This window comes from Vanellus vanellus (assembly GCF_965231255.1).
Source record: "Vanellus vanellus genome assembly, chromosome: Z".
NCBI lineage: Eukaryota > Metazoa > Chordata > Aves > Charadriiformes > Charadriidae > Vanellus > Vanellus vanellus.
The window spans coordinates 72,984,363-73,002,707 of record NC_138908.1 but is presented as its reverse complement, the minus strand read 5'-3'; the positions used below and the strand labels follow the sequence as shown (position 1 = coordinate 73,002,707).

The 18,345-nt window shown below is 37.1% G+C and overlaps 1 protein-coding gene across 1 annotated transcript in view; it reads left to right on the top strand.

The window, feature by feature from the left end:
* FGF10 (fibroblast growth factor 10) overlaps positions 1–17,955 on the top strand; it is a gene marked incomplete at its 3' end in the record, with an annotated part of 64,205 nt that extends 46,250 nt beyond the window's left edge. Inside the window, exons 2-3 of the mRNA XM_082497536.1 lie at positions 13,757–13,860; positions 17,758–17,955. Of these exons, the coding sequence (XP_082353662.1) occupies positions 13,757–13,860; positions 17,758–17,955 (302 nt within the window). The remainder of the gene's footprint in view (positions 1–13,756; positions 13,861–17,757) is intronic.
* Between the last annotated feature and the right edge of the window lie 390 nt (positions 17,956–18,345).

The following is an 18,345-nucleotide window of genomic DNA, read 5'->3' as shown; positions in this document are numbered from 1 at the left end:
ACTCCATCTTTTATGAGATGAGACACTAGGGTAGCACGTGTGTTCAGAGTGCAAGCTCAGATGGATTTAAACTTCATTACTATATTTTCCATTTCCTAAATGTTCCCTACTCCTGTCCTGTACATTCCTAATTTTTGTTTTTCTATCTGTTATAAGACTAAGAAGTGATAGCTGGGCCGTAAGCCATTCTGTAACACATTCCATGTTTATAAACCTAACATTACTTTCCCCGTGTGCACCACTTTTTACAATAATCACCTACATTGAATTTTATCTGGTATTTTATTGCCTTGTCAGCTTATATCCTGAGATTCTTCTGCAGTTACTCCCACTGTCTTCAGATTTACTACCCTGAATAGTTTAGCATAATAGGAAGGGTTGGTCATGGCATTACTGTGGATCATTAATGAATATGTTGAGTACAAACAACACCAGGACTTTGTTTATTACTTTCCTGAGAAAACGGATTACTTTTTTTGCTATTTTTAACCCATTACTTATGCAGTTATTGTTATTTATACATCAGATACACAACATGTGTATAGAAAAGTTGATAATTGTGGAGCTGTTTCATGCACAAGCAATAAGACATTGTACATAGACAGTTTTATATTTATTGTCTATGCTCAGGCTGCACAAGCAGCACACACACCATAGCTCTGACGTTCCTCAGAAGTGTCTGTCTCCACATGCAAAATCCCAGACAGAAATATGGCAGCTCTGTTCTTCAGCTGGTCATCACCATAGCTGTCTAAGACTAGGTCTACACTGTCAACTAACTTAGCTCCCCCGGTGGCTTTTGGATCCATCACTCCTGACCCTTTGAATTGCACATGTTAGTTCATGCTTAGCTTTTTTTGGCATGAACTATTTCCTCCTGAGATGAACCTCCACAAAATTCTCAGGATAGTTCATAGCAGGGACCGCTCCTAAGAGACAATATGGACAAGAACAAGCCAGGCTTGGTTCCTTTGGTTTTGTACACTCTCATGCCAGGCCCTGCAAGACAATGTCTGCATGACCTTGGCATCGAGCTATACTAACAGCACCCTGGTGGGCTGCCACAGTCCTCACAGTATGTCAGAGACTCAGAACAGAAACACCACAAACATGCTTCTAGAGGTAATGGTCTGAAGAAAATTGAACCAAGCACTCTGAGAGATTCACCAGACCACCCTAGAAGGTGCAAATATGATTGTCAGCCAGTTTTCACCAAATGACATAGGGGCTGGGTGCTCTTTGCAATGATAGACAGGAGTGTAAGCAAAGGTCCCTCTGAGCCTGACATAAAAGTACATAGAGAAGATGGGAGGTTCTTTGCCTTCTCTCTACACGTCCCCTGACAAGGATTCTGCTGGGATCACAGCAGAAATCACACTCGCTGTCAGTTGAGTGGTTGATTGGTGTTGGTTGGCTGATTGGGATTTTGTGCTTTTAGACTACAGTGAGCAGAAACCCCAATTTAAATACAGAAGGTTAAGCAGAAAAGCTGGAAAGAATGTATCAAACTGGCTGAATCCTATTGTCAGTTAACTGTCTCAAGCATAGTTTTGTGAGTATTTGTGCAAGAGACTTACATAGTACAAGGAAAGCGAAAACCATAAAGGTTTCAGCAACGTAAGCTAGGGAATCAGAGTTGGTATAAAAGAACAAGACATGAGGCACATGCACGTGCAATTAGATCACATAATCCTGTGTACAAAACACGCTTGTTAGCTGCTATCTGAGGATGTCAGCAAGGGAACAATATAGAAGGAGACTTGAAGATAATGAAAGCAGAAAGGTGTGAAGTGATTGTGCTCCACAGATCAGCCTTTTATGTTTCTGTGCAAGATTGATGATTCTGTCATCCTGCTTTTTGATGAGGTGTTGAATGGATGTTTAAGAAGACAGCACTTATCACTGCTCATCAGAGTTTAAAAAAACCTGTTTGTACTAGAAGACTGAAGATACCAGGTCCAGCCAGGTTAGGAGACAGTCAAGTATTAAAGATGGAAACACTGTGAAAGACATATATCAGGTGCTTGCACCATAGCAGACAATAGTTTACATCTGTGTGCAAGAGTACAGACCATGATACTTGCTTTAGTGTTTCAGCATACCTTTGATGATGAAAAAAGTGTACAGAATATGTAAGACAAAGTACAAATCTAGCATTAAAAAATGAGAAGCTGATCACATAACATTGTAACAAGAATAATACAGATAGTGAACATGTATGTTTGATTGGTTCCAATTTCAGATGAATGAAGTACACAGTTATGTCAGAGAAAACAAAAAATGAATGGACAAAGCAATGAACTGGTGATTAGAGGTCACTGAGTTCTTTGGAGCTGCTAAACTGTTGGCCTTAACATCTTCTTATATAGAAACAACTTGCAATTAATTTCTCTTTAATTACTCCAAGACTGTCCCATAACAATTGTTATAATTATTGTATCTTTCAATAAATATTTTCTCTGAAAAAGTTGAAACAGTAGTTTGTTTGCAAAATAACCACTGGGGTTATGAGCTACTCACAATCTATGACTGGTCATCTTAAATTGTATAAAACATTGACCCAAACCATGTAAATATGAGTATTAGGGTCAGAGACCTGCCTTCCATTTGATTACATCCAGGTCCATTAAGAAAAGAACTTGTGGAGAAGAGCTACAAGGGGCAAACAACAATTAGGAATTTTAAGATATACTGGAATACTGTTTGCAGTCATTTTCTTATGCTAATCACGCATGCCATACAGCTGCCCTAATCTACGCTACTCAGATGCTCATTCTGTTGCCACAGTCATTATAAAGTTTTATTTAAAAAAGTTATTATTGTGACCAAGCTATATTAGGAATATTTGTGGCATTTTAGAAGAAAACTGCTGAAAGTGTTGATAAGTAACTGCCACCAAAGATAATTATGTGAAAAAGAGTGATCATTATAGCTGTACAGGGGTAGTTATAAACATGTGGATTCCATATTTTAAAATACCATGGATTCCTTTTTCCTGTGTGAGGTAAAGACAGACATAAAACATTAGAACCAACAACTAGTTGATGTGGTGGATTAGTGTGTTTGGCTACTTTCCGATTTGCAGAGAAAACTCTAAAACATCCTCATTTTTTCACAGAAACATGGCAGTAGCAGGATACTGATAGGAACTGTACCTAGTCATGGTCCCTTAAGTAAGAACCTGTAGAACTTTTGTGATTTTTCTATTTTACCCTCTTACTAGGTCATTATGCCCATACAGATTTAGCAGAGGACCCTACGTGTCACAGACACATTGCCAGGCTTTGTGATACAGTTATGCACTGAGTTTTCTTCTGTTTCCTACCTTCCACAAGAAGATAAGTAATCGAGACTATCAAATGAGAGATCATATTTTTCGAGTCCTGTTGTCTTGCACAATGGGGAGTCAAGTTGAGGCCCATCATAAGAACAAATGAGGCCCAAAATTAAACATAACTGTTGAAAGAAACTGTTGTCTCATTTTTATGTACAGCTGAGGAGCCTTAGCTGGAACAGCTACAGTATGTGTCAGCCTCAGTAGGAGGCAACAAACCTGTCATTTGGATAAAGATTGTTGACAGACAATTGTAGCAGAAGCCATCTGCAGCACACTGAGTTTCATAAGAATAACAGCTTCCATACAGTGTCTCACAGGGATACCTTTTTTCATCTGTTTGTACATACTCTGACCACTTTAGCACCCAAGCTCACTTTCATCTGCTCATACCTGTCAGTGCCTAAGTAGCAATTGGCTCCATTTAATTATAATTTGTGCTCCATTTGCGAATATATGTACTGTATCTGCTAGAAGCTGCTGACTGAGCAGCAGCTGACTGCCTAAGCAGTGAAGACCTGTCTTTCCTGAGATTGAAGGTGATGGACAGCTACTTCTCCTAGCAGTCACCATGCATTTTTACTGTTTCTTCTGCAGTGCTACTGCCTATGTGTTATCCCTTCCTTGTGTGTTAAGATGGGCAATAAATGGAACAGCCTTAACTCCACCCAGTTTCTTTCAGTTTGCAATTATTCACATTGAAACTTACAGAAATGGTAAAATGCAGGAGATGCACATAATGATCAGGGATGTGAAAGATAACTCGGGTTTCCACCCAGGTTGAAATATGGAGCTCCTCACACTTTTGAGAAAATTTACTGTGCTGTATTAGTCTCTCATAAGATTTCCATTCTCCTGTGTATTTCTGTGGAGACCTAGAAATTTAAGATTTGGCAGAAATCCTGAGTGCCTGGTCCTGTCTACTAAATGGAAACATATATGGACTGCCAAGTTTCGATTAGGATTTGGATTGGGATCCAAGTTTCCTTATAAACACATGAAGTAATCTTTCTGCTCCATTCAGTACCCATTAGGCCTTAGTTAGACCATCAGTCCATTCTTGGGCACCTCACTTCAAAAAAATTAGCCAACTGGAAAGAGACCAGAAAGAGAGCAATAAGAGGTCTAGAAAACATATCCTACTAGAAATGACTACAAAAACTTGGATTGTTTAGTCCTTAGGGGTTTAGGTTGATTTGTTTTCTATTGAGAGTTATTTCCAAGCCAGATCATTCCAATGATTTTGTTTATAGTGCTGCTCCACAAACAGTTATATTTGAAGGGTTGGTGAACTTCAGCACAGAGGAAGGAGGAAGTATCTGGGGGAAGGGTGCACTGAAACTCCTTAAGCCATCTTTGTCAAGTGATCTAACCAATCAGAGAACTACAACCCTGCATCTAACCATATATACTGAGGGTGTGGGGGGGTGTTTAGTTTTCCGTCTTTTCTCTTGGCATATGAATTGCTACCATTCCTTGGTCAGGATGAGTCGCAGTTATAATTCCATCCCAGAAACAGATCAGATTCTGTTCTGACAGATATCAGATTCTGACACTGTCTGTGTCTAAACTACAAGTTATCAAATCTTGCAATGTTGGGGTCAAGCACACTGAGATGTGCAGGCCCTTATATTTTCCATCAACATGCATGTAGCTGGCTACACGTCTTCCTGTCTTGACTCAAAGCATGGAGCTTGAGAAATCTGAGCTTTGATTAACAGAGCTGGGTACAGTTGGCTGTACCTGTAGCCATCCCATCTCCACAGCGAGAATTGTATCCATGTGAAGGAAACAAATGAGTTTATCCTCCCTCCTGCAAGACAGTTTCAGCACTTTGGTTTACCTGATGACATGCTTGCATGTTAGTAATGAAAGTGACAGACAAGGTGTCCTTGAGGGCAGATCTGAACCCACCTTAACTGACAGCATAGACCACAAAGTCACTTCCTGCATTTCCTTTGCTGAAGTTTAACCCATCTAACTTTGGACATTTAACACAAGGAGCGGTTGTGTTTAGATCTATTCTTTGAAGTAGCCTTCCTTCACTGACAAGTAGGAAAAACGTAGTCTAACCGTGCTCCTGATTCTTTCTGTTACATGTCAGGATGTATACTAGCTAAATTGATTCCTCCCATTCTTGTAGCTAAACCTAAACTCCTCCTTTGCCAACCAACAGCTCTGACTATTGTATCACTAATGAGGTTCCCTCTTCCCATCTACCCTACTGCCACCACCCTTCCATTTACTTGGTCTACAGAGGACCATTGGTTGAGTAGGCTTTGCTCTGCTCCAAAATTAAAGCCATGAAAGCGGTAGATAAGGAAAGGAGAAGCAGTTTGTTTTCCTTTAATCCCCTTGTGGGTCTACGAAATTAGGGTTTTACATGGTCTTTATGCACCATGGGGATTTTACATCTTATGCTGATATTGTGCTAATGCAGGAAGGCTCAGAGGTCCTGTTCCCACAGCCTTCTGGAAGTTTGGATACATATCTCAGACTTATCCAAATGCATCAGATGTGGGGATTGGAGTGGAAAGCTCATGGGACATTGACATTTTGGCTATGGTTTATCTAAATATGACACATTAGCAGCTTGCCTTGTGGTCTTTCAGTACTTTCACTTCTGATTTAGAGCAGGAAGGGTGGAGGTCTTAGAAAATATTAAATAATAATAAAAAGCACCGAACTGATTTTAACTTCAAGTTTTAGTTTTAAGACAAAGCTGGTTATGGGTCAGGTTGGTTATTATTTAAGATTTCTGCCCATAACTATGGCATCATGGGTTGTGAGATTTGTATCTTAAGCTGCCTTCCAAAGGCAACTGCAAAGTCTGTAAGATTACATTTTAGTGGAACTACTTTGATTCGTTGAAAAACCTTCCAAAGGCAAGTCTTGCTTAGCCCATTTCCTAGGTTTGTCTTATCTTCTACTCCACCATCTTCTTCTTTCTGTTGTTAATAATTCTTATGCAAAACAAATAAAAGACAGGAATAACAGCATAACTTCTCATTTGGGGATTTTTTCAGCTTGCTTTGCACAGGTGTAAATGGTGAAACAGAGTGGAAACAGAGTCAGAGGCCTCATATTCCTTAGCACTTCTCTCTTTCATGACCATATCCAACCAGCCTTCTCCTTCCTTCAAACCACCCTTTTTCAAGCCACCTACTAAGAGCAGCTTTTTGAACTATCAAATCGTTTACATTATGCTTTATCACCAGCTCTGTTTGACCAAAGACAATGCCATTCAAAGGTACCCCTTCAGAGAAGCTTCTTAGAGGCTGCACAAACCAAACTTCAGAAAGTCAGTTTAGAGGAATGTTACCAGGTTCTGCCCTCTCCAGTTACACACCAAGAGCAGCAGCTGCCTTCACAGGCCCAGCAGCTTCTTGTCACCATTTGGGAAACTAAAAAGTTTTGGAACCTCTCAGTCATCGTAACATTCCATCCACCTGAACTCACTCTTCATCTGCAATATTTCTGCAGACAGAGGAAAAGGCAAGGGAGGGAGGGACTGCCTGTGGATCACCACGAATATGGAATAATCTCTGAAAGGGGAAGGAAGATGCAAGGTGGTCCTGTTCCTCTACATTAAGAGGACTGCAACTAGGGTTGCAGGCATTTAAAGTGCATTTTAAGAACTTATTACACAAATGACGCAGCTACAGAAAAATGGTCACTGCCTCACACTGCAAAGTTGAATTTGGTCCCAGAATCAAGTGGCTCTCATTGCAGGGTATACTTGAATCCCTCGCAGTACTGCCTTGATAACAAATCTGATATTCTGTCAAGTTGTCTTTCCTAACAAATTGCTTGACATAATTTCACTCAAGTTCTAGGATATTTTGTAATTTTGTTGCTTCATATTACCAGCATTTTTATAAAAATATAGGACATTTGAAATTAGCGTACAGAATTATGTAAGTGCAGTTTTTCACTTGTGTTTTTTACAGTCCCTCTGTGCAGAGCAAGACAGCCAGTCAACTTTCTGTTGCCTTGTCTTTTATATAATGATCACTTTTATAAACTATAAAAATACAGTTTATTTAAGTTAAATATATTTGGGTTCTATTGGGAATATGTTTGTAGCCTTTGGGACCTGTAAAGAGAGCACATGCATAGCTACAGGGCACATCTCAAGTTGATATTTAAAATGTTTCTAACTGTAATGACTTGGAAATGGTTTGGGTATTGAAAATTATGGTTTTACAGTGGATGTGGTCACAGGGGATTAGTTGTAATTGTTGAAGTTTACAGAGCTATGGCTGTAAAATAATAGCGTGCTATCTGTTTTAAAACCATAATGGAGGCCAGAGCAATTTTTTTTAAATTATTTTATTTTCCTTGCCAAGTTCCTAAAAGGCATGGAACCAGAAATTAGTAACTACTAATGAGAATTTTCCCCCCAAGAATATCCATTTTTTGTAGTGCTTATTATCAAGCCTAATTACAAGTCACATTAGATCATGGAATTGATTTACTTTACACATTTTCTTGGAGTGGAAAGTTTTAAGGCCTGGAAATGCCTGAGCCCAAGCAATGGTATAAAGTCAGATACAAGAAACTTACAAGGAAGTATACCAAAATGTCTTTTTTGTTTTAGTCTTCACAGAAAAGAAATATGAGCTCCAAAGAGATGACAACATTGGTTGGAATAGAAAAAGCACAAAATGAAAAAGAGTTGGATGATTTATCTGTTTATTTGCTTGTTAAAATTTACTCTTTCTACTGAGTAGATTGGCCAAGCGTCTAGAGATTCATTCCGAAAACTTGATGAGAAAAAAAACTCCCCAGATAACCAAGGAAGCAGTAAATATAATACCTGTCTTTAAAAAGAGACAAAACAAAAACCTAGAGACAAGTCTGCATAACCTGAGAAAAAAATATGGGAAAAGTAATTTTTAGATATATGTTTGTAAACACCAAAGAAATTATCAACCAAAAAGAATTAATCAAAGAATTAATCAAAGAAAAATAATACCAAACCAACCTAATATTCAACTGTGATGAGATAAAAATCTTCATCTATAGGAGAGAAGCAGTAGATAACATAAATTTGGGAAAGATTTTTGAAACTATTATCTATAATGTTATTCTCTTAACCAATATCTGCAAGCAAAATCTAAGTGAAAGTCTTAATGTATGGAAAGCCATAGTCAGAAATTAACAGTTTTTCACTGCCAATCTGAACAGAGGCCTCAAATTCCCAAAGAGTCTCTTCAAGGTATCTCCTAATCAAAAATTCATTAATAACTTGAATGGAGGAACTGAAAATACGGTTATAAAATTTTTAGGCACTACAAAACTTGGAATAGTTGCAAGTATTTTGGAGGACTGAATAAGAACTCAAAACAACATGGAAAAAATAGAGAAATTATAAAATGAACAAGAGACCACTTAACTGGGGCATGTGTGAAATATGACATTTAATTAGGAGTAATAAAATTCACAACTATAGAATGAAAAATGATTGCTTACATTTATTCCATGTATCCAAGGGTGGTAGATCACAAATAGAACAGGAATCAGTATTAACATCTTACTGTAAAAAAAAGGAAGTATGAATAAATGTACAAGTATACATATATCATTTGCAGAAAATATGAAATGTTCCTTCGTGTATCAACATTGGTAAGATTTCAGTAAGAGTATTATGGCCATGCTGTGGGCACAAGTAACAGGAGCATTCAAAGGTCTAGAAAACCTGAAATCTTTAAGGAAAGCATTGAAAAACTGGGCTTATTTAGAGAGCAAAAGTTGGTAGGTAGATAGGTAGGTGTGATAATAATTCCTGAATATGTAAAAGGTTTCTGCAAAGAAAAAAATGATCTCTTTTTCATGTTAGTTTACAGTTTAAACAAGAAGTAATGGGCCCAAATCACGGCCGATCACGGCCTGTGTCCCTACTACATGCACCTTGAGGAAAATACAAAATGTTTTGTGCCCTTGAGGAAGTCAGTTTCATTAGATGGTGAAAACACTGCAGTTTTAAGCTTCATACTGTATGTCTCAACTTCCTTTTTTTTATACATTCCTTTTGGATTTAATAATGACTCAAGAATAATCAAATATATATATTTTCACTCTTACATCAAAGGCATTTGATTTAAATGCAATCTATTTCAACGTTCTGAAAAGTCCTTATGACTTCTGCTTGTAGATCCACACCAGATGAGTTGGTGCTTTCATGCAGACTTCTGAAATTTGTATCTACATCACTGACAGCTATGAAAATAAGGGTGGTTAAACACCAGAGCAAGTTGCCCAGAGGGGTGGTATATGCCCCATCCCTGGAAACATTCAAGGTTCGGTTGAATGAGGCTCTGAGGAACCTTATCCAGTTGAACATGTCCCTGCTCATTGCAGGGGGAGTTGCACTAGATGACCTCGAAGGTTCTTTCCAACACAAACTATTCTACGATTCTTTGATTCTGTGAAAAGATTCCTATTGCATTCAAAAGATTTCTATCAAACTCATGAGAGAATCTCTTCCTCGGAAAATCTGCAAGTAATAGTGAATAATTTGCAATCTGGACAAAAGCTAGTTCTGTGCTTGCAACCAGCATGTAACTCCAGTGAAGTCTCCAGGATGTACAGAGAGTAGCAGGGTAGGTAAGTACCAGATTAGGTTCCTGTTACCCAAGAGGTAATAGATCAATAGTATTAATTCATTTGAAAGAAGACAAGCAGTTAAAATGGTCCCTTCTCCCCGCAAAATACTGCAGAGGTTAGAATATGCAAAATTGTCACTGAAAACTATACATTTTTCAACTTCCAAATACACAAAACACACTTAGTGAGAATAAATCTAGGATTATTGGTGATGAGATCAAACTGAAAATAGTTCTGAAGAATTCAGCTGTGTTTGGCTCCAGTTAAATAGTGTTACTAGGTATAATCAATATACTGTGGATATAATGTAAATATAGTAACATTTCTCCTTATGACCTCCTTTCAACTGCCCCACTGGGGATATAATGGATTGTGAGATTGCAAACAAACTTTACCAAAAAATTACTATATTTTCATGAATTATATGAATACTTCTGTTACTTTAACTTAGGTGTTATATTAAAGAGCTGCGTATCTCCATCATTCAAGTGAAAAACACTTAAAATGGGTTAATTCATTGCAAGTTTCTTATTTAACTGCTGTTTTACTTCAGCTACAAGTGTAATAATCGATTGAAATGGTCTAATATGGTGTTATTGTTGCAAGGATAATATGACAAAATATAACTCAGTTTAATCCATTTCAGCTTAAAAATTTATAATGGTATATTTTATGCCAGTATCTTTCTTTTGTTGTTACTGCTGTTGTTAGAATTGGACCCAGCCTAATTTTTCTGGTGCCACAGTTCAGGTTATAGCAATTAATTTCTGTAGAAAAAAAACCCACTAAATTCTTCTCATCACTTTTTGGCATGGAAATTGCAAAAAAACATGTAACTAATTTAAAAAGAAGTGGGCTTTATAGCAATGTTTGCACCACATTCTTACCCTTTAATAGCTTGTCATCCGCATAACTTAAGGCACTCCACTTAAGTCTGTCTGATTTTGAGCACAAATACTTTAGAAGATGCCCTGTGGGAGAGAAATATTAAAGAACACTGCTCTGTATTAATGTTCTTGCCAAAAATCAAGAAAGCAACTTTGGCTTTTCTTTGCTGTGAAAACGAGCAACATTTTAAGAGTAGTACAAGAGAATAGGGCTCAGCTGGTATGGGCTTATTGATCTGCTTGTGTCAATGCCATGACACTATATATATAAGCTGACTATCAAGACCTAATTAAGGAGTCCTCACAACTTTTATTGAGATTAGAGAGTATAATTCTCTTAATATTACATGTGGAAAATGATATATGGCTCCTTTGCAATAGTAGACACGTTAGCCTTAAAAGTAAGTCACAGGTCTTAACTGACTTCCCTTACATTTTCTGGGTCTTCCTAGGTTACAGAGTTCCCGTAAGTTGTAGCTCTTCTTATTTCCACCTAAGCACCTTCTGCTAATTTTCAAGCTAACATTACGTATAAGTAACTAATGGAAGTTGTGTTTAGAGTTTTCATTTAAATAACTGGCCATATTTTTGCTGCTTGGCAGTAGTTAGGCAGCTCCAGATATCAGGGGGACCTTTGCTGCTACTGAGTTGGATACCACTGATTATGGAGTAAGCAGATTTGGGGAACTGTTGGTTTTACCCCCTCACAGGTATCAGACTTGCAGTGCCATATGTAACAGTGCATTCACTCTGTTTATTCAAGTCTGGGGGGTGATTAGTGCAGAATTTTTCTCACGTGGCTATAAGGAGCTCAGGAGATATTCAGGTCTTTCGCAGCAGAGGTGAAATTTTCTTAGTTTACATGTGCAAATCCATCCTTAGCACTACTGATTTTTCATGCTGCAGTTAAGAATCTTACAGCAGAAAGCTTTATCAGTTTTTTGGATTGTTTTAATGATACATGATTGTTTGTGTCTATCAACATTTATATTTGCATTTTGATAACAAGACTTAAACAAAATATTTCTCCACTTTCAGCTCTTTATAGGTTTGGACAAGAAACTTTTTTTTAAAATATTGTTATTTCTGGTTTAGTATGGTCCATTTTCTGAAGGCTTTTGCTAGATCCTGGACATACTGTTGTTTATCATGCAGTTCTCACTGAAGTCTTTCTCATATGCAAGGACCTTGTGGCTGTGGCCAACCTAATGCTTCTTGCTAAGTAAACACAAAACCTCTGGTAATTGCACTGGCATTTATATATGTTCATATCAAAATTTGTGTAGTTTATGTAAGTATAGAATTTTATATAGACTTAAAAATGCATCCAGGAAACACCACTTCTCCTTTCTTGACAATCAAAGAAGGTCTTTCACGTTAAATTGCCTAGTTTGTTGTTCTCTCTCTCTTTCACTGCATACACTATGTCATCAGTTTACTTCCCAAAAAATCAGCTCCTTCCCAATTAAAATCAGCTATTACTTTTCATGCTTGATTCACAGCCACTGCCCAGCTAACATCAAAACCTCTATTTCTAGTCACAGAAAATGTAACACCCTCACTCCTGAGTTGCATAGACCAGTTCAATGGGCGTACAGAATGGCTTTTGCATTGTATATAAAGCAGCCTTTTTTAAAAAAATTTAAAGTAAAAGAACTTCCTCCTCACCTCCTCTGCACACTAAAGTCCACATGGTTTCACAGTCTGAACAGACTGCATTCCATTTTCAGGGACAGAAAATCAGCATTTCCAGAAAAAGCACTGAATACGAAGTTACACTGTTGGCTTCAGTTGGTTTGTGGTTACCACAAGGAATTTTGAAGTAAATTAAAAAACATATGGATTTTCCAGTACTACTCTGCTCAGACAAAAGGCATATAATATATTTAGGAGGAAATTATTACAGGTGCTTTTTTTTTAAGCAGGTAGCAACTCATCAATGTTTTTCCAGCTGATCTATTCGTTGCATTATTTGGTGGCTCAATCTAGGATGTTTTTTACACTTTCTCAACACTTTTGCCCCTCCTGTAATTTCCCCATTAGTCACCACTGAGTTAGATGGGCTATTGTTCTGACTACTTTAATATCTACTTTAATATCAGAACAAATATTGGAGCCAGGCATATTACCTGGATAAACCATTTAGAAGTTATTTGGTTGGAGCCGTATTTGTCCTGACACAATGCCCAAACAACGTAACTATCCAGTTACTCTAGTAATAGCTGAAAAGGGATCTCAAAAGTCACCGTAAGTTGTAGTAACTTCTGCTACTCCCAAATCCGTATGCTCTTGGGCAGAAAACATAAAGATTAAAAGCTCTGTCTCCCATTATAGGCCCCTTGAGCCATCCAGTATTGCAGAAAGAGTTTGTTTTAAAGAAAAAAAAATTAATCATATTTATTACAAACAGAGCAAAATGTTTCTGATATCTGAAAGACACAGATAATGTGGCCGTTAGGGTTAGTCTTACTATATCCCAAAATGTCAACACACTTGCCAAAAGTGAATTTATCAGCTCGGTCCAGCCAAGAGATTTAGTTTATCTAAATGTCCTACAAGGAATAAATAGTTTACCACTGGTTTGGAAGATTGGGGTAAATCTAACATTCTATTGACATATGCTATGGATTTAATTTAATGCTGTGGTTCAGATGTCTTTTCTGATAAATTTTTGCAAAATCTATGCTAAGAAGAATGGATCTGTTTCAGTATTTACAGGGTTTAAAATGCAGGGTTAGCAAAGGAAACATGTTAATTGAAACAATGTTTGTGTATATTCTTGCAAAGGTTTAGAGAATTTTGCTAAAGTTTGTTGGTCAATTGGTTCCAAATATTAGAAGTTTAGTATTTTTTAGGTTTATTGTTTTTTCTACAATGAGAAAATCCTCTAATGAAGTAATTAAATAGCTCAATTTTTATTTTTTAGGCATATTGGAGATAACATCTGTAGAAATTGGAGTTGTGGCAGTTAAGTCCATTAAGAGCAACTATTATTTAGCCATGAACAAGAAAGGAAAAGTCTACGGCTCTGTAAGTACTTTTTTACCTTCCAAATGGATTGCAGTTGTCAGTATAATTCCATCTCTTGCCTACTGAAAACCCCACTTGGCTGTGTATTACTACTAATTAGAGCTGAAGTGAGCTGTTCATCAGAATTTCATCTTCTGATAAACCAGCAGCCCCCTTCTCCACAGCTCCCTGTTTTTTGTTAAGCTCATAGAATCATATCATATCAAAGCAGCTGCTGGGATTTATCATGCTTACTGCTTCAATCAGGTTTCTTATTAAGTAGTGGCCAATGGAGAGGGCCCTACAAAATGTAGTCTGTAATGATGTTTTCCCCTGTTTTTCTGCAGTACAGTCATGTTTAGTGGTAATTCAGGGGGGGATTAAGTGTACCTGAAATTTTGGAAACTTCAGCTGATGGAGCAGACACACCAAATTATCAGACTACAACTTCCAAGAAGATTTCTCTCGTAGCCAGCTTTACATTGACTGCATTGATTAATACACAAGATTATGGGCTGTACAGAGAGATATCAACTTATATATCAGCGGATAGATAAGCTTTGACTGAGCAGAATTTGGGTATCATTTGAAAATTGTCTATATATACTCTATCTGTATTTGTGAATGTTTGGGGTTACTGATACATTCAAGGGGTACCAAAACAAAAAACCCAACCCAACAAAACCCAGTAACTCTCCAAATATTTTTAATAGGAAGCAATATGATCTATAAATCTGACTACTAAACTCAAGTGTATGCTTACACATCCACATGATTGCACAAACACCAGGTTGTTCTGGTATTACATCTGGTTTGGTTTGTAGTTTTGCAACCTTTTCCCAATTTTAGTGAGTTTGAGCCCACATAAATATAAACTTATTCAAGTTATCTGCAGAGGTTATGAGCCAATCTTCAGATCGTTCGGTATTCAGAACATCCATAGGCTTTAAAGAGAGCAGGTCACAGGTAGGTACTGGGGCTGGGTTTATCCTCGGGCAATGTAGCTAAGCCTCCTACCTCTGCTGAAAATAATGAAGTAATGCCAGTCTCAACTGAGACTCAAGGGGCTTGAAGTCATTTGGAACTCTTTTTTAAGGAAGCATTTCTATGGAGTGGTTTTAGTTCATACAAGCTATATAAACTGTCCTCCCTCATCTGCACTGTGGCTAGTCACTCCTGGTTCAAAAGGTTACTTCTGACATTCTAAACTCCTCGGCAGTGTTGAAAAATCACATTAAGGAAAGATCAGAACAGAGAAACGTTTCTTAAACTCCTATAAATATAAGGTTTAATTTCTAGAATTACATTGGCCAGAAATACAGGATTAGCAGTGCTCTCGGTCCTGCACCATTGAGAGGTATAAAGAGATACTGAGTTGCTGACAAAGCTACCATTTGTTGGTTAAGTTACACTCATTGATCATAGGTATGCTTCTGAACATATGTGAAGGCATTGGCATAAATCAGCATCTTCAATTCACACATCTCAGTTTACAGCATTGAATTTAGTCATTTTTGATGGTCTGTCCCAAATCCTGATATAAGTTTTCCTGCCTAAGTTGCTAGCCACGACTGGCTTGGTGAGAGTCCATACCAACCCTATATACACGCAAAAGAAGTCAAAGCGGCTTTCATGTACCATAGGTGGAAACTGTTGCCATAAGATTCTGTAATTCATAGTGTATTAGACATTGTGTTGACAGGAGGATACAAATGTGGAAAGCCTTTTTTTTAATTCCAGCTGAGATAATTTTTCAATATTCACATCATAAAATCACAACATAATGACTTATCAAAACCTATTCCATAATACTTCAGAGATTTAAAGAATGCTTCTGTTATTATTTTTCCCATCCTCCCAAGACTTGCAGTTAGACTCATATTACTACAGTGTGGCAGCTTGCAGATGGATATGAAAAACAGAACCAATAAAAATTGTAAAAACACTCTTAAGCATGTGCACAATAGACATTGGTGCAGGGTTATGCTGAAGTTTGTTTGAAATGAGCAAAGCGGTCTTGGACTAACACTCAGACCCCTGCCAATAAGACTTCTTAACCACATCACAACATCATTTGTTCTCTCTGTATTATCTAAGAATAGAGATAAAACTTTGGATTCGAGTACAATTCTGCATCTGGGAAAACAAGTCAAGTAAGACTGTTTCTGTTTCTCAAATATGTTTCCTTTTGACTGTCTGTTGTTAGAATGAGGGAGCAAAAGAAGACTCACTGTTTGGTTTCTTTAACAAAATAATCTGCTAGCATATAGGAGAAGTTACTGCAGTTTAGAACTGTGATTGATGGCCACCTGCCTTCTTAATACCTTGACGCCAGAGGTGGCGTATTACAGCAAATAAATATTAAATAGTCTATATGTAGCTTTGTGAATAAAGGCAGTCATTTTGTAGAGAGTCTTCTCTTGATAGTGTCTTCCCCAATAGTCATTGTTCAATTAACTCCTAATCCCAAAAGCGAAGAGCATTTGGGGAGCCAAATTGAGTTTGAATATGTGCGATTCTGTTAGGAAAACATAAACATGTGTTCTGTGGTCTTAGCAGCAACTAGGTAAAACATTAATTATAGACCCCACAATTTTTACTGTATCAAAGTACTGAACATTAAAGAGTTTCAAAATTCTAGGTTAAATTAATAGGTATGGAAAATAGACTTTTTTAGTATTCTTATGTATTTTTTTATTAATTTGGATACTTCTTATATTTTTACTCCCTGAATATCTAAGTATTTTAATTGTAATAAAAGATAAAACATCCCTGACATTCTTATATGTACCATGAAAATTGTTTTATTATTCAGACTTATTTCTTGTCTTGCTTGTAGACATGTTAAAAATACAATATGTACTTAGTATATCATCCTCTGAGATTCTGACATGCATCTGCCTGAGCTGTGAAATACCATCTTAGTTTCTGAAATGCAGAAAAAACAAAATCCTGATTTTTGGTTGTAGTTTAACTATGCTGTAAATGTCCCATTTTCAAAAGCCTTCTAAATGGAAGATAAGTAACTTGATAAAACTGGGGCGTTTTATATGTAGGAATTACTTGTTTGTGAGAACAAAGCATTTTTGTCTTCATTATAGAGAAGCAGTTCTGCATAAAAGTGCATTTAACATTATAGCAAAAAACAGTCTCCCCATACATGCTTCCCCATGCTTGTATTTTTTATTCTTTTTGACAAACTGACAACTGGTCCTCCTTTAAAAATAGAAAACCCTCATCCCTGGTACCATGCACAAAATTTCTTTCAAGTTTATTTAGTCAATAAGATACAGGATCATACATGATTCTTTTTTAGGCTAAAACTATCTTCAGGTCAGCAAAGTAAACAAGCCTCACATCCACTGTAAAAGCAGCATAACAGTGATTTGCACGCATCCAAAAAAGCCCTTTTTCATGGCAAGTGTGGGAAGGATCTTGCTTGAAATAAGAAGTAAGCCTATGCCATGCATATTTGTGTAACATATGGTATCAATAATCTGGTTCGAGATATTTAAGGGTTGTATTTGTTAGAACTGAAATACGATGAATGATTCCAGGATTGCTACCTCATACTTTGAGTTTATGACTGAGAATTTGATTTAATATTGATATATTCCAACACAGAGAAGTATAATTTCAGCTGTGAGTGAGTGGTATCGTTTCACTGCTATAATTATGCACTGAATAATTGATTATGTCTTTTGTTGCTTTCACTTTTTGCAGTCTAACTGATGTTGCTTTAAAGGATGTGGACACAGTGAAACTTTTCTTGAAATACACTCTAGAATCCTAAAAGGGTCACATACAAAACACTGAAATCTTCCAAAACATTTTTAGAAAATATTTACCTTTAGTATGCTGCAACTCTGAAAGATTATGTTTGTTCTGAATTGTATATTTGTTTTCTTCTCTTAACAGAAGGAGTTCAACAGTGATTGCAAGTTGAAGGAAAGAATAGAAGAAAATGGATATAACACATATGCATCCTTAAATTGGAAGCACAATGGAAGGCAAATGTTTGTGGCACTGAATGGAAGGGGAGCCACAAAGAGAGGACAGAAAACAAGAAGGAAAAACACTTCGGCTCACTTTCTTCCAATGGTAGTAATGTCATAGATGAAGGAACATAATTGTTGATGCTGTTGAACCAAAGGCTCTTAGGTCAAGAATATTTGGTAATCCTTTGGTAAGCGCAAAGAAATAGAGCAGACATCTGCTTGTTTGAAAAGAGAGCAGGGGAAGCCTTTGAAGGTTTTGTACTCATTGCTGGCACATGAAATACTTTTATTTAGTTCAGTGTCATATCTTATAATCAAGATACAAGCTGCATCAAATGGGATGGAAGTTATTGCCAGTGTGAACAAGTTTTTTATTTCTGCAACGGAACTTAAGGGACATGAGACAGTCCGTTGCATGATCTTCATGGGGAATGCTATTTATGGAATACTAACTCATATCAAAGACCTTAATTGCTCTTGCAAGCCTAATGATCCAGTGAACAGTTAA